At 44.9% G+C, this 16213-nt stretch overlaps 1 protein-coding gene across 2 annotated transcripts in view; it reads left to right on the plus strand.

Moving 5' to 3' along the window:
* The first annotated feature begins 15458 nt into the window (after positions 1-15458).
* Positions 15459-16213, plus strand: part of LOC119267084 (putative ion channel POLLUX-like 2) — a 32041-nt gene continuing 31286 nt past the window's right edge. The window contains exons 1-2 of one of the 2 annotated variants that reach the window (XM_037548398.1): positions 15459-15732; positions 15841-15935. In XM_037548398.1, the coding sequence (XP_037404295.1) occupies positions 15638-15732; positions 15841-15935 (190 nt within the window). In that variant the 5' untranslated portion in view covers positions 15459-15637. The remainder of the gene's footprint in view (positions 15733-15840; positions 15936-16213) is intronic. The other variant, XM_037548406.1, reaches the window with a different exon arrangement.

Raw genomic sequence — 16213 nt, forward strand, 5'->3', positions numbered from 1 at the left:
AATTTGTTCACCCATCGTAGAATACTTATGCTCTTGAGAGAAGCCACTAGTGAAACCTATGGCCCCCGGGTCTATCTTTATCATATTGATCTCCTACTACTTAGTTATTTACTTTGCCATTTACTTTGCCTTTATTTTATTTTGCATCTTTTATCATAAAAATACCAAAAATATTATCTTATCATATCTATCAGATCTCACTCTCGTAAGTGGCCCTATAGGGATTGACAACCCCTATTTGCGTTGGTTGTGAGGATTTATTTGTTTTGTGCAGGTGCGAGGGACTCGCGCGTAGCTTCCTACTGGATTGATACCTTGGTTCTCAAAAACTGAGGGAAATACTTACGCTACTTTGCTGCATCACCCCTTCCTCTTCGGGGAGAACCAACGCAATGCTCAAGAGGTAGCAAGAAGGATTTCTGGCGCCGTTGCCCGGGAGGTCTACGCAAAAGTCAACATACCAAGTACCCATCACATACCCTTATCTCCCGCATTACATTATTTGCCATTTGCCTCTCGTTTTCCTCTCCCTCACTTCACCCTTGCTGTAATAAATAATTTATCTAGCCTCTGTTTTGGTTGCGTTTTTTGTGTTTAATTAGTGTTTGTGCCAAGTAGAACCATTGGGAAGACTTGGGGAAAGTCTTGTTGAACTTGCTGTAAAAAACAGAAACTTTAGCGCTCACGAGAACTGCTGTCATTTTTATTTGGAAAGTGCTACTTAGTTAATTCTTTTTGAAGATGATTAATAGATAAATTCCTCATGTCCAGAAATTTATTTTAGAATTTTTTGTGATCCAGATCTTGCGCTAGCTACAGATTACTACAGACTGTTCTGTTTTTGACAGATTCTATTTTTCGTGTGTTGTTTGCTTATTTTGATGAATCTATGGCTAGTAAAATAGTTTATAAACTATAGAAAAGTTGGAATACAGTAGGTATAGCACCAATATAAATAAAGAATGAGTTCATTACAGTACCTTGAAGTGGTTTTTTATTTTCTTTCGCTAACGGAGCTCGCGAGATTTTCTACTTTAAGTTTTGTGTTGTGAAGTTGTCAAGTTTTGGGTAAAGATTTGATGGATTATGGAACAAGGAGTGGCAAGAGCCTAAGTTTGGGGATGCCCATGGCACCCCCAAGATAATCTAAGGACACCTAAAAGCCAAAGCTTGGGGATGCCCCAGAAGGCATCCCCTCTTTCGTCTACTTCTATCGGTAACTTTACTTGGAGCTATATTTTTATTCGCCACATGATATGTGTTTTGCTTGGAGCGTCTTGTATTATTTAAGTCTTTGCTTGTTATTTGACCACAATCATCCTTGTTGTACACACCTTTTGAGAGAGCCATACATGATTTGGAATATGTTAGAATACTCTATGTGCTTCGCTTATATCTTTTGAGTTATATAGTTTTGCTCTAGTACTTCACGTATATCTTTTAGAGCACGGTGGTGGATTTGTTTTATAGAAACTATTGATCTCTCATGCTTCACTTAGATTATTTTGAGAGTCTTAATAGCATGGTAATTTGCTTAAAATCCTAATATGCTAGGTATTCGAGATTAGTAAAATTTTCTTAATAGTGTTTTGAATACTAAGAGAAGTTTGATGCTTGATGATTGTTTTGAGATATGGAGGTAATAATATCAAAGTCATGTTAGTTGAGTAGTTGTGAAATTGAGAAATGCTTGTGTTGAATTTTGCAAGTCCCGTAGCATGCACGTATGGTAAACGTTATGCAACAATTTTGAAACATGAGGTGTTATTTGATTGTCTTCCTTATGAGTGGCGGTCGGGGACGAGAGATGGTCTTTTCCTACCAATATATCCCCCTAGGAGCATGCGCGTAGTACCGAGGTTTTTGATGACTTGTAGATTTTTGCAATAAGTATGTGAGTTCTTTATGACTAATGTTGAGTCCATGGATTATACGCACTCTCACCCTTCCATCCTTGCTAGCCTTTTCGGTACCGTGCATTGCCCTTTCTCACATTGAGAGTTGGCACAAACTTCGCCGGTGCATCCAAGCCCCGTGATATGATACACTCTTTCACACATAAACCTCCTTATATCTTCCTCAAAACAGCCACTATACCTACCTATTATGGCATTTCCATAGCCATTCCGAGATATATTGCCATGCAACTTTCCACCATTCCGTTCATCATGACACATTCATCATTGTCATATTGCTTAGCATGATCATGTAGTTGACATAGTATTTGTGGCAAATCCACCGTTCATAATTCGTTCATACATGTCACTCTTGGTCCATTGCATATCCCGGTACACCGCCAGAGGCATTCATATAGAGTCATCTTTTGTTCTAGTATCGGGTTGTAATCATTGAGTTGTAAATAAATAGAACTGTGATGATCATCATTTTCTAGAGCATTGTCCCAAGTGGGGAATATATAAAAAAGGAGAAAGGCCATAAAAAAAGAGAAGGCCCCCCCAAAAAAAGAGAAAGGCCATAAAAATGTGAGAGAAAAAGAGAGAAGGGACAATGTTACTATCCTTTGCCACACTTGTGCTTCAAAGTAGCACCATAATCTTCATGTTAGAGAGTCTCTTGTTTTGTCACTTTAATATACTAGTGGGAATTTTCATTATAGAACTTGGCTTGTATATTCCAACAATGGGCCTCCTCAAGTGCCCTAGGTCTTCGTGAGCAAGCAAGTTGGATGCACACCCACTAGTTTCTTTTGTTGAGCTTTCATACATTTATAGCTCTAGTGCATCCGTTGCATGGAAATCCCTACTCCTTGCATTAACATCAATCGGTGGGCATCTCCATAGCCCATTGATTAGCCTCGTTGATGTGAGACTTTCTCCTTTTTTGTCTTCTCCACATAACCCCCTCATTATATTCTATTCCACCCATAGTACTATGTCCATGGCTCGCGCTCATATATTGCGTGAAAGTTTATAGGTTTGAGATTACTAAAGTATGAAACAATTGCTTGGCTTGTCATCGGGGTTGTGCATGATGAGAGCATTCTTGTGTGACGAAAATGAAACATGACTAAACCATATGATTTTGTAGGGATGAACTTTCTTTGGCCATGTTATTTTGAGAAGACATCATTGCTTTGTTAGTATGCTTGAAGTATTATTATTTTTATGTAAATATGAACTTTTGTCTTGAATCTTTCGGATCTGAATATTCATACCACAATTAAGAAGAATTACATTAAAATTATGCCAAGTAGCACTCCGCATCAAAAATTCTGTTTTTATCATTTACCTACTCGAGGACGAGCAGGAATTAAGCTTGGGGATGCTTGATACGTCTCCAACGTACCTATAATTTTTGATTGCTCCATGCTATATTATCTACTGTTTTGGACATTATTGGGCTTTATTATCCACTTTTATATTATTTTTGGGACTAACATATTAACCGGAGGCCCAGCCCAGAATTGTTGTTTTTTGCCTGTTTTAGGGTTTCGAAGAAAAGGAATATCAAACGGAGTCCAAAAGGAATGAAACCTTCGGGAACGTGATTTTCTCAACGAACAAGACCCGAGAGACTTGGACCCTACGTCAAGAAAGGAAACAGGAGGCCATGAGGTAGGGGGCGCGCCCACCCCACCAGGCGCGCCCTCCACCCTCGTGGGCCCCCTGTTGCTCCACCGACGTACTCCTTCCTCCTATATATATCCACGTACCCCAAACGATCAGAACGGGAGCCAAAACCCTAATTCCACCGCCGTAACTTTCTGTATCCATGAGATCCCATCTTGGGGCTTGTTCCGGAGCTCCGTCGGAGGGGGCATCGATCACGGAGGGCTTCTACATCAATACCATAGCCCCTCCGATGAAGTGTGAGTAGTTCACCTCAGACCTACGGGTCCATAGTTAGTAGCTAGATGACTTCTTCTCTCTTTTTGGATCTCAATACAATGTTCTACCCCTCTCTTGTGGAGATCTATTTGATGTAATCTTCTTTTTGCGGTGTGTTTGTTGAGACCGATGAATTGTGGGTTTATGATCAAGTCTATCTATGAATAATATTTGAATCTTCTCTGAATTCTTTTATGTATGATTGGTTATCTTTGCAAGTCTCTTCGAATTATCAGTTTGGTTTGGCCTACTAGATTGATCTTTCTTGCAATGGGAGAAGTGCTTAGCTTTGGGTTCAATCTTGCGGTGTCCTTTCCCAGTGACAGTAAGGGCGGCAAGGCACGTATTGTATTGCTGCCATCGAGGATAACAAGATGGGGTTTTCTTCATATTGCGTGAGTCCACCCCTCTACATCATGTCATCTTGCTTAAGGCGTTACTCTGTTTTTAACTTAATACTCTAGAAGCATGCTAGATAGCGGTCAATGAGTGGAGTAATAGTAGTAGATGCAGGTAGGAGTCGGTCTACTTGTCTCGGACGTGATGCCTATATACATGATCATACCTAGATATTCTCATAACTATGCTCAATTCTGTCAATTGCTCAACAGTAATTTGTTCACCCACCGTAGAATACTTATGCTCTTGAGAGAAGCCACCAGTGAAACCTATGGCCCTCGGGTCTATCTTTATCATATTGATCTCCTACTACTTAGTTATTTACTTTGCTATTTACTTTGCCTTTATTTTACTTTGCATCTTTTATCATAAAAATACCAAAAATATTATCTTATCATATCTATCAGATCTCACTCTCGTAAGTGGCCCTATAGGGATTGCCAACTCCTATTTGTGTTGGTTGCGAGGATTTATTTGTTTTGTGCTGGTGCGAGGGACTCGCGCGTAGCCTCCTACTGGATTCATACCTTGGTTCTCAAAAACTGAGGGAAATACTTACGCTACTTTGCTGCATCATCCCTTCCTCTTCGGGGAAAACCAACGCAATGCTCAAGAGGTAGCGGTGCTTCCTTGACTTCAACCACCATTGTGTAGAGACTTGGTGATGTAGAAATTGCTCAAGATATGAGTGAGTTGCAATCTCATGGATTTAGATTCATCCAAGTACCTACGAGGGTTAGATAGCATGCAAGGGTGCAAATATATCCAAGACATATAAATAGCAACATGAAAGAAATATCAAGGATTAGTCAAGGGCTCATGCCTTGCATGTATCCAAATGGAGTTTCTACTCCAAGTTTGAAGCATCAATGATGTTCGATTCACCTCTCAAACGGCAAAAGACTTTCTCATCAAGCGGTTTGGTGAATATATCCGCCAATTGCTTATTAGTGCGGACATGCTTAAGATCAATGTCTCCTTTGGCAACGTGATCTCGAATGAAATGATGATGAACTTCAATATGCTTAGTTCGAGAATGTTGCACGGGATTGTGAGCAATCTTGATAGCACTTTCATTGTCACAAAGAAATGGAACATGTTTCACATATATTCCATAATCTTTAAGAGTTTGGGTCATCCAAAGTAATTGAGCACAACATGAACCAGTGGCAATGTATTCCGCTTCGGCGGTGGATAAGGATACCGAGTTTTGTTTCTTGGAAGACCAAGACACAAGAGATCTACCAAGAAATTGACAAGTACCCGAAGTGGACTTTCTATCAACCTTGTCTCCGGCATAGTCTGAATCGGAGTAACCAACAAAATTGAAAGAAGACCTCTTAGGATACCAAATGCCAAAATTTGGTGTGTGTATTAAGTATCTCACTATCATTTTCACAGCCTTAAGATGACATTCTTTAGGAGCCGCTTGATATCGTGCACACATGCACACACTTAGCATAATATCGAGACAAGAGGCACATAGATATAACAATGAGCCAATCATGGAGCGGTAAACCTTTTGATCAACCGGTTCACCATCTTTGGTCAAATCAAGATGTCCACTAGTAGGCATGGGTGTAGTCATACCTTTGCATTCTTGCATGTTGAACTTCTTGAATAAGTCCTTGGTGTACTTTGTTTGAGAGACAAAGGTACCTTTCTTAGTTTGTTTGATTTGCAAACCAAGAAATAATTTGATTTCACTCATCATAGACATCTCAAACTTCTCCGACATTAGCTTTCCAAACTTCTCACTAGAATGAGGGTTAGTCGAACCAAATATTATATCATCGACATAAATTTGGCACACAAATAGTTCTCCATTAACCCTTTTAGTAAAAAGAGTAGAATCTATTTTTCCAATTTCAAAGCCTTTTTCAATAAGGAACTTGGTCAAGCATTTATACCACGCTCTAGGAGCTTGTTTAAGACCATAAAGAGCTCTGTGAAGTTTGTAAACATGATTAGGTTTCTTAGGATTGACAAAGCCGGGAGGTTGCTTAACATAAACTTCCTCCTCAATTTCACCATTTAAAAAAGCACTTTTAATGTCCATTTGGTACAAGGTGATATCATGGTGATTAGCATAAGCAAGTAAGATGCGAATGGACTCAAGTCTAGCATCGGGGGCATATGTCTCACCATAGTCCATACCTTCGACTTGAGTGTAGCCTTGGGCGACTAGACGTGCTTTGTTGCGAACAAATTGTCCATCTTCATCTTGCTTGTTGCGAAACACCCATTTGGTACCGATGATGTTGTGGTCGTTGTCGGGCTTCTCAACCAATGTCCACACTTGATTTCTCTCAAAGTTGTGTAGCTCTTCATGCATGGCGTTTATCCAATATGGATCTTCTAATGCTTCTTCAACCTTCATAGGTTCAATGCTAGAGATGAATGAATAATGTTCACAAAAATTAGCCAAAAGAGTTTTAGAGCGAGTGATTCTCCCGGTTTGGATATCATTATAGATTTGCTCGACGGGATGGTCTTTGGCGACTCTTGCTCGAACTCGTGGGAGGTTTTGCTTGGCTCGGGGTGGAACATCCTCTTCATCTTGTTCTTCTTCTTGGCCTTCTTCATTGTTGACGTTGTCGTTCTCTTGTGGTGGTGGAGAAGGAGGTTGTTGATGTTCATCTTGGTGTACTTCCTCGTTTTCTTCGTCTTGGTGTGTCCCACTTGTGGATGCTTCCGTATCAACTCTTGGTTCACCTTGTCGTGAGGTGGAAGCTTCCACTTGGACGGACGAGGTACTCTCCTTCACCTCCGTTGGACGAATTTTGCCAATAGACAAGTCTTGGATTGCTTCCAAAGGGTCTTTGTCTCCTACATCAATTGTCAATTGCTCTACTTGCGAGCCGTTAGATTCATCAAACTTCACATCTACCGTCTGTTCAACCTTTCGGGTGAAATTGTTGTAGACACGGTAAGTGTGAGAGTTTGAACCATAACCAAGTAGGAAACCTTCATGAGATTTAGGAGCAAATTTAGAACGACGATGCATATCAAGAATGTAGCACTTTGAGCCGAATACTCAAAAGTATCCAACTTGGGGTTTGTTACCAGTGAGGAGCTCGTATGCCGTCTTGCCGAGTAGCTTGTGAAGATACAAGTGATTTGTTGCATGACAAGCTGTCTCAACCACTTCCGCCCAAAAGTGTTTTGGAGTCTTGTACTCATCAAGCATCGTTCTTGCCATCTTAATAAGAGTCCGGTTCTTCCTCTCAACAACTCCATTTTGTTGAGGTGTGTACGTAGCCGAGAACTCGTGTGAAATCCCTTCTTCGTCAAGAAAGGTGTCCACATTTGCGTTCTTGAACTCTGTTCCATTGTATCTCCGAACCTTCTTGATCTTCACTTAAAATTGATTTTGGACCTTGCTAGCGAAGTTTTTGAAGATCTTTTGGACCTGCGATTTATCATCAAGGAAGGACACCCACGTAAATCTTGAAAAATCACCGACTATGACTAGACCAAATGAGTTACCACCGAGACTCTTGTAGGCATTGGGACCAAAGAGATCCATGTGAAGTAGCTCGAGTGGTCTTCTCGTGGTCATGATGTTCTTCACGGGGTGAATCCCTCCAACTTGTTTTCCTGCTTGACAAGCACTACAAATTCTATCCTTGTCAAATATAACATCTTTTACTCCAAGGATATGATCACCTTTAACAAGCTTATCAAGATTTCGCATGCCCACATGACCTAGCCTTCTATGCCACAACCAGCCTTTAGAAGATTTAGCAATTAAGCAAGTTCTAGGTCGAGCCTTTTTAGTGAAATCAACAATGTAAAGATCACCTCTATGTATAGCGGTAAAGACCATTTTATGATTGTCTCTTCGAAACACCTAGCAATCTACTTCAGTAAATAGGACATTGAAACCGAAATCAGCAAGTCTAGATACTGAAAGTAATTTGTACCCAAGAGATTCAACGAGCATGACGTTTTGTATGGAGCTATCATGTGAGATGGCCACCTTACCGAGGCCAACCACCTTACCCTTTGAGTTATCGCCAAAAGTGACATACTTTAGAGGGTCGTCGTTTTCAGCAAGCTCACGAAACATATCTTTGTCTCCGGTCATATGATCAGTACATCCACTATCAAGAACCCATTCCTTTCCTCCATCCATGTAGCCGCGAATATTATCCATAAGACCAAAGTGTCTCATCACATCGTCAAGATCACTGTCACTATCATCATCCTCATCATAGTATCCATGTTCAACATCATCTTGTATTTGATCAATTCCTAGAGAGGGTAATTCATTAGATAAATGATCATCACAATGGTCACCTTTATGAATTCTAATAGCTTCAGATATGATATTGCTAATGATTCCAACATCTCCTTTAGCACGCGTGAGATTGGTAAGCTCAAATAGACAATCACCAAACATAGGATCACTAGAATTCATCTTACTCAAGGCAATAGACTTATGAAGAATTTCATCTAAGTTTTGCAAGGAATAGTTTGGAAATCTTTCCTCAAGAAATCTCCATATAGTGTAGGCACAATCAAGAGTAGGCAAACATCCAATCAAGTTTCTAGGCAAGCCTCTAGTGATAAGATTAACAGTTCTAAGGTTGCGGATCATGTCAATAGACTCGTCAAGGGTAGGATGCAAAGGATCAACATGAGGTGCACAAGGGCTAGTAATGTACTTGCTCAAATGATATTCATTTAAAATCTCAAGCATCTCATTTTTCCACTCATGAAAGAACTCTCCATCAAGAATAGGCACTCTACGTCTAATACTCCCCAACGTAGACTCATCCATCTTCCTCCAATGGTGATTAAACCAAAGCAATGGAGACCAAATCTCTGATACCAATTGAAAGGATCGAGAAGTGGAGTCTAGAGGGGGGGTGAATAGACTCTACTCAAGAAAAGTTGCAGTTTTTAATTTCTTTAGGTTTAAGTAGAGTTTTGGCACAAGTTTAAACATTCACAATACATATCAAGCAAGCATGACAAGATTATATGAGCAGCGAAAACTAAAGCATGCAAGTCGCAAGAATGTAAAGGGATGGGATTGGAGTGTGCAAACGCAATTGGAGACACAGAGATTTTTGGCGTGGTTCCGATAGGTGGTGCTATCGTACATCCACATTGATGGAGACTTCAACCCACGAAGGGTAACGGTTGCGCAAGTCCACGGAGGGCTCCACCGACGAAGGGTCCACGAAGAAGCAACCTTGTCTATCCCACCATGGCCGTCGCCCACGAAGGAATTGCCTCACTCGGGTAGATCTTCACGAAGTAGGCGATCTCCTTGCCCTTACAAACTCCTTGGTTCAACTCCACAATCTTGACGGAGGCTCCCAAGTGACACCTAGCCAATCTAGGAGACACCACTCTCCAAGAGGTAACAAATGGTGTGTTGATGATGAACTCCTTGCTCTTGTGCTTCAAATGATAGTCTCCCCAACACTCAACTCTCTCTCACAGGATTTGGATTTGGTAGAAAGAAGATTTGAGTGGAAAGCAACTTGGGGAAGGCTAGAGATCAAGATTTATGTGGCTGGAATGGAATATCTTGACCTCAACACAAGTGTAGGTGGTTCTATCTTAGAAAATGTATGTTGGAAGTGTAGGCATGTTCTGATGGCTCTCTCCACGAATGAAGAGTGGGTGGAGGGGTATAAATAGCCTCCACACAAAATCTAACCGTTACACACAAATCACCAAACTCGGTGGGACCGAATCATGAAACTCGGTCAAACCGATTCAGTTCGAAATGTGACCGTTAGGCATTTCGGTGGGACCAATGTGCTAGGGTTAGGGTAAAGCCTCATCTCGGTTTGACTGATTACACAAACTCGGTGAGATCGATTTGGGTAATAAGAAAAACAGAGAGTTGGCCAAGCAAACTCGGTGGGAAAGATTGCATGTCTCTGTGGGACCGAAATTATTGCAATAGGCAACAGAGAGTTTGCAAGCCCATCTCGGTGAGACCGAGATCCCAGTGAGACCGAATTGATTAGGGTTTCTAGCAGTGGCTATGTCAACTGAACTCGGTGGCGCCAGATAGAAAGTTTCGGTGGGGCCGAGTTTGACTTTTGGTTTGGGACAAATGTGGATATGAGAAAGTGGTTGAGGGCTTTGGATCATATCACTAAGCACTTTGAGCAAGCAAACCATTGAGCAACACCTCATCCCCTCTTAATAGTATTGGCTTTCCTATGGACTCAATGTGATCTTGGATCACTAAAATAAAATGTAGAGTCCTGAGCTTTGAGCTTGAGCCAATCATTTGTCCTGAGCATCTTGAAGGGGTTCCACATCCTCTAGTCCATGCCACTCCATTGTTGAACTTATCTGAAACATGCTAGGTAGAAGCATTAGTCCAACAAGAGATATGTTGACATTAATTACCAAAATCACCCAGGGAGCACTTGTGCTTTCACTTGGTGTTCGCGTCTCCTTCCCGGATCCACCGCAGCCGTGAGCACTGGCGCTCAATGGTACGTTGCAGAGAGGACATCCCCAGGGCCGCCAGTTTGATAGTCTTGCGAAGCCAAAGCTCAGCGGGGGTGATAGCACGCTCCTCCATGGCGCGGTCAAACCTGAGGATGACATAGTTAGCAATAGTGATCTGCGTCTTGATGTTGCCAGACTTCCTCTGTCCCCAAGCTTGCAGCGCGACAGCAATATTTCTCAAAAGCGCATCCATCCTCTCGAAAGGATCTACTATGTTCTCACCGCATATCCCATGCATCCCGAACAGCTTGATCAAACCCCTCCAGTTTGGTCCAGTACATCTCAAAATAGAATCTTCTCTTGTGGTAGAAAGGAGCTGAAGTAGACAGGTGGAGCGGGCCATGGTCCGATATGTTGGTGGATAAAGCTTGGAGGAGGACGTCCGGGTGAGAAAGCTCCAAGTCCACAGTCACCAACACACGATCAATCTTCGTCATCACTGGTTGTTCCTTTTCATTAGTCCACGTGAATCTTCGGCCATGCATGTAAACCTCCTTAAGTTCATTGTTATCCACGAACTCCTTAAATCTCCTCATGATGCGTCTGTTGATGTTATTATTGCTCTTGTCATCCGCCTGAAGGATCATGTTAAAATCCCCCAAAACCATCCATGGCCCAGGGCAGGCCGCACGCAGGGCATGAAGATCACAGAGAAATTGAGATTTGGGACCCTCACCTTGCAGGCCGTACACCACCATAACCCACCAAGTTGATCCGCCCTTATCATGCACGAGCCCTGTGATAGAGTTAGCGTCACGCACTATGTTATTCACAGATAGCACCGTGCTATTCCAAGCAAGAATAATGCCCCCACGAGTCTCCTCAGCCGGCACATAGTCAAACCCATCGAAAGATGGGCCAATGCATTGTTTAATGATGAAAGGATCAAATACACCGAGTTTAGTCTCTTGAAGACACAAAAGGTTAACCTTGGCCGCCACTACAAACTCCCTAACTACATGCTTCTTGGCAGGGTTGTTAAGACCTTCACGTTCCAACACAACACATGTGGGTTATGATCCATAGACATTGCAAGGAAAAACTACCACCTCCAAACCCAGTGATCAAGTTGGGCTTGCCACCACCGTGTTGTCGGCCCTCAGTTCGCATGCCGGAGGCACCTCCTTCCCAAACAAGGCAACGATCACTTTGATATACTACTCGCGGAGAGGGGAGTCGAAGATCTCCGCAAGCTCGGCAATAGAATCCTCATTTCCTTCTATATCTTCCGGGACCAAACCTAGTGCCCGCATGAGCACGTTCTTCGCCTGCGTAGCCTTCATGGGAATCGAAGACATCGCATGCTTGGCACCTCGAGTAGTGCGGCACGACGTGAATGGCTCTGCTTCCGGTTGCAGCGATGATTGAACTTCCTGAAGGAGAGGGGGCACCAGCTTGCGAACTAGGGCATTGCATAACCACTTCAATTTTCCGAAAGCAGCGACCTCCTGTGGCTTCATGCCACCATTGCATGCCAACTCCCCGCTCTGCATGTCGCAATTTACGTGAGCATTTTGCTGGCCAGTCTCAAACTCCTGCATGGCCGCCACTTGTCCAGAAACCACCTCGTCCCCACCTTCTTGGGGATCCGCGCCAATCATTGTCACCAACCCACCCTGCGTTATGGGCTGGGCACTGATCCTTACAGATCCACCGCTCCCGCCTGGTCTCCAATAGGCCCGGGTGGGGCTGGCTCCTGCGCGAGCCTGATGGGATCCGGTGTGGAGGGCAAGATCACAGCCTGCATGCGGCTCTCCGCACTTCCAGACGCAACTGCAGCCTTGTCTCCCCTGTCGCGTAGCTCTGTCCCGTGTTCCTGTCCCGCAACCGCCGCCAAAGTGGGGGCCGCTGGTGTTGCCACATCCGCAGTGGGGCCATCCAACTGCGGCGACAAACCTGACCCTCCAATCACGTCCGTGGTCATGCTCGGCCGGACAGCCTGTAGCCGCATCACCTCGGGCTCGCCAACGTTATCCACCAAGGTCACATCTATCCGAACAGCACGACTCATGATTGGGGCCTGGGTGTCCATCCGATCTGCTTGCTGCATGATTGGTGCCGGACTCCTCGCCCCCTCTCCACCAGTCCGTTCTGGAACAACCGGACCCACCACCTACCTCGTCGAAGCGCACGCGCCAGAGGAATTCAAAATTCGAACCGTCTCCGCCGCATCCTTCTCCACTTGACCGGGCCCAGAAGCGATCCGGTCAAAAGCAGACTAACGCAACGTCAGCCTATCGTGAACGCGGACCCAGTCCCACCACGGCTTCTCTCTCTGGCCTGAGCCATGGGGGGAATCTTCCACTCTGACGGTGGCACGATGCTGCGGGCCACGCCGCTGGCATACCTCCGGCCACCGCCCATCCCGCCGGCATTGTCACCCTGCAAGTCGCGGACCCAACTGAAATATACATGCAGGCAAAACCAGCGCGGATAATAAACACGCCCTTAGAGCATCTCCAACAAGCGCCGGTCGCGCCGCGCGCAAAAAACAGATATGCCGTGCACGCATCGCCTAGTTTGGCGCGGCACGCAGCGCTGGCTCCAGCAGCCGTGCTAAAATGCAGTGCGCGCGACTCGCACAAACAACATATGCATTCGAAAACAGAAGCAAAAAGATCAAAACAAACAAAAATAAATAGTTGAATTTCGTTTATTACAACTCAAACAAAAACAGTTTATCGTTCAATACAACAAATAGTGCAATTAAACACAACAAATAGTTCAACAATACAATAACGAACGCACAAATCATGATGCTCTTTGTCGTCCATTCCATGCCCATCACTCCTCAATGAGATCCTTCTGAAGATCATTATGCGCCGCGGGACGTCGAATTGCATGATAGGAGGCAACAAAACGGGCCACCCTTTCAGCCCTCCGTCGCACTCGCACTGGATGTTCCAAGAGCTCATACTAAGAGTAGTCTACATCTTGGCCACGCTCATTCTCGATGATCATGTTGTGCATGATCACACAAGCGTGCATTATGTACCAAAGCATCTTCTGATCCCAAAATCTAGCCGGTCCTCTCACAATAGCAAATTGGGCTTGCAAAATCCCAAAAGCTCTCTCCACATCTTTTCTAGCCGCCGCCTGAGCATTGTGGAAATCAAGATTTTTCTTACCTTCTGGCTTTTTCAACGGCTTGACAAAGGTTTGCCACTTTGGATAGATGCCATCCGCTAGATAATAGCCATAGTTGTATGTACGGCCATTTGCTACAAACTGCACCGGTAGCAGCTCCCCATTTGCAATCTTACTCATCAATGGTGACCGGTTGACAATATTGATGTCATTCAAAGATCCAGGCATTCCAAAGAATGCATGCCAAATCCAAGTCTCTTGATCGGCCACCGCTTCAAGGATTATAGTGGAACCTTTTTTTGCCGTGGAATTGCCCATGCCATGCCTTTGGACAATTCTTCCAAGTCCAATGCATGCAATCTATTGAGCCAAGTATGCCAGGAAAGCCGCGAGCTTTGTTCATTGCCAAAAGCCTTGCGACGTCTTTAGCGTTGGGAGATCTCAAATACTCCTCGCCAAACACTTCCACAATTCCGACTACGAAGCGCTTGACGCACATGATGGCTTGGCTCTCACCCATAGCCAAGTGATCATCAACTAGATCAGCCGGTATACCGTATGCCAACATACGCAAAGCGGCTATCACCTTCTGAAAGGTGCTATGCCCGAGCTCTCCGGCGGCGTTCCTCCTTTGCTGAAAAAAGCGGTCATGGCTCGCTAGTTTCTGTGCAATTCGCCTGAACAACTCGGTGCTCATCCTAAATCGGCGACGAAAATACGACTCTGGATATGTGGGATTCTCCGCAAAATAATGTCTGATCAATCTGCTGTGGTCATCGATCCTATCCCTCCAATTTTTTTGCCGACTCATAACCGAACCACCGTGCTTCGATTTTTTATTAATATGCACAGCTAGGATCATTGCAAGATCCTCCTCCTCTTCCATATCAAATTCTTCTTCGGAAGAATCATACGACGAACTCATCTACAATGTTGAATACTATGCTATAAATAAAAAACTACAATCAACATGCACGAAATTCATGGCTTTTGAGCAATACATACCTTCTAAGCGTTTTGTCGAACACCTTGCGGGCGCTGAGCGGCAGCGAGCGCGCGGGCGCTGTTCGTCGGAGGACCAGCACGCGCGCGGGGCGGCGGGACTAGAGGGGGGCCGGAGAAAGCGCGCGCGCGGCGGGGATAGGCCGGGGAAGCGTCGGAACGGTCGGCGGGTGGCGCGGTCGGCGGCGGTGGCGCGACTGGAGTGGGGTGGGAGGTGCGAGCGAGCGCGGGAGAGTCCAGCGTGCGGGAGCGGGCGCAGCAAATAAGCGGCGCGCGATTGCGTTTCGCCCGCGCGCTGGACTACGTATGCCGCGCGCGCTGTTTTCACGCGCCCGCTGGAGCAACTATTCCGGTTGCGCGCACGCTAAAATGGGGATTTTGCGGCGCGGCGCTAGTTTGGCGCGCCTATTGGAGATGCTCTTTAGGGCCAGTTTTTTTCACTTTATATTTAGTTAAGGTCTAATTAGCTAGGATCGTAAAAAAAATATGAAGTGACGATTTTAGGAGAAGCTGGGGAGGGGGGCGATTCTCGGAGAAAGCTTATTATGGTACGGGTCGCCATAAGCGAGATGTAGTCGCCTAGAATAGGAGCACTAGTCACCTTATCCTCCGGCTAGCCGTTCGCGTGCAGCCGTTCTATCTCTCGCCAAACATTTTCTCTTGGAAGGCATTCGTTTTCCTTTTGTCTCTTTGAGAAAAGTATCTTCCTTGTAAGCCATCCCGCATCCGGGCAGTGTAAGTCAACCACTCCACTCCCGCGCGCTCCCCTCTCGCGGCTTCGGTTCTTCCGCCCGCCGCCGATTGCTGCCGAGATGAGGTCGCAGCTTGATGCCGCCGCCACTGCGTCTTCGCCGCCGGCGTCCGCTCTCCGCCCCTGTCCGCCTCGGGCCCTCCTTAGGTGCACCCGGTACTGTTGATTACATTATGTTGCACGCATGCGGCGGCCTTGAACGCGGCGATGATTTGATCTATCGCTGCTCTTATCCACATCCTAATTCCTGCTCGTGCACTCTAGGGTTTGCGCGTTCCCCGGGCGGTTCCGCGTCAGGCGCAGTGACGGGATCAGGGTTAGCTGCTCGGCTAGCCATCTTCCGAGCGGCATCAAACGAGGTTCGTGGTACTAAATGCAGCAAACTCTTCCTTCGATACTTAGCCAATTACTACCTCTGTAAACTAATATAAGACGTTTTAGATCACTAAAGTAGTAGTGTTCAAAACGTCTTAGAGGGAGCAGCTGTCTACAACTCTAGGCAGAGAGTTGTAATAGCAGTGGCGGAGGTTGACAAAGTTATTTCGGGGGGCCAAATAGAATATACTCCCTCTGTCTCAAAATAAGTGTCTTAACTTTGTACTAAGTTGAGACACTTATTTTTTGGGATGGAGGGAGT

This window comes from Triticum dicoccoides, chromosome 1A (assembly GCF_002162155.2).
Source record: "Triticum dicoccoides isolate Atlit2015 ecotype Zavitan chromosome 1A, WEW_v2.0, whole genome shotgun sequence".
Classification (NCBI taxonomy): Eukaryota; Viridiplantae; Streptophyta; class Magnoliopsida; order Poales; family Poaceae; genus Triticum; species Triticum dicoccoides.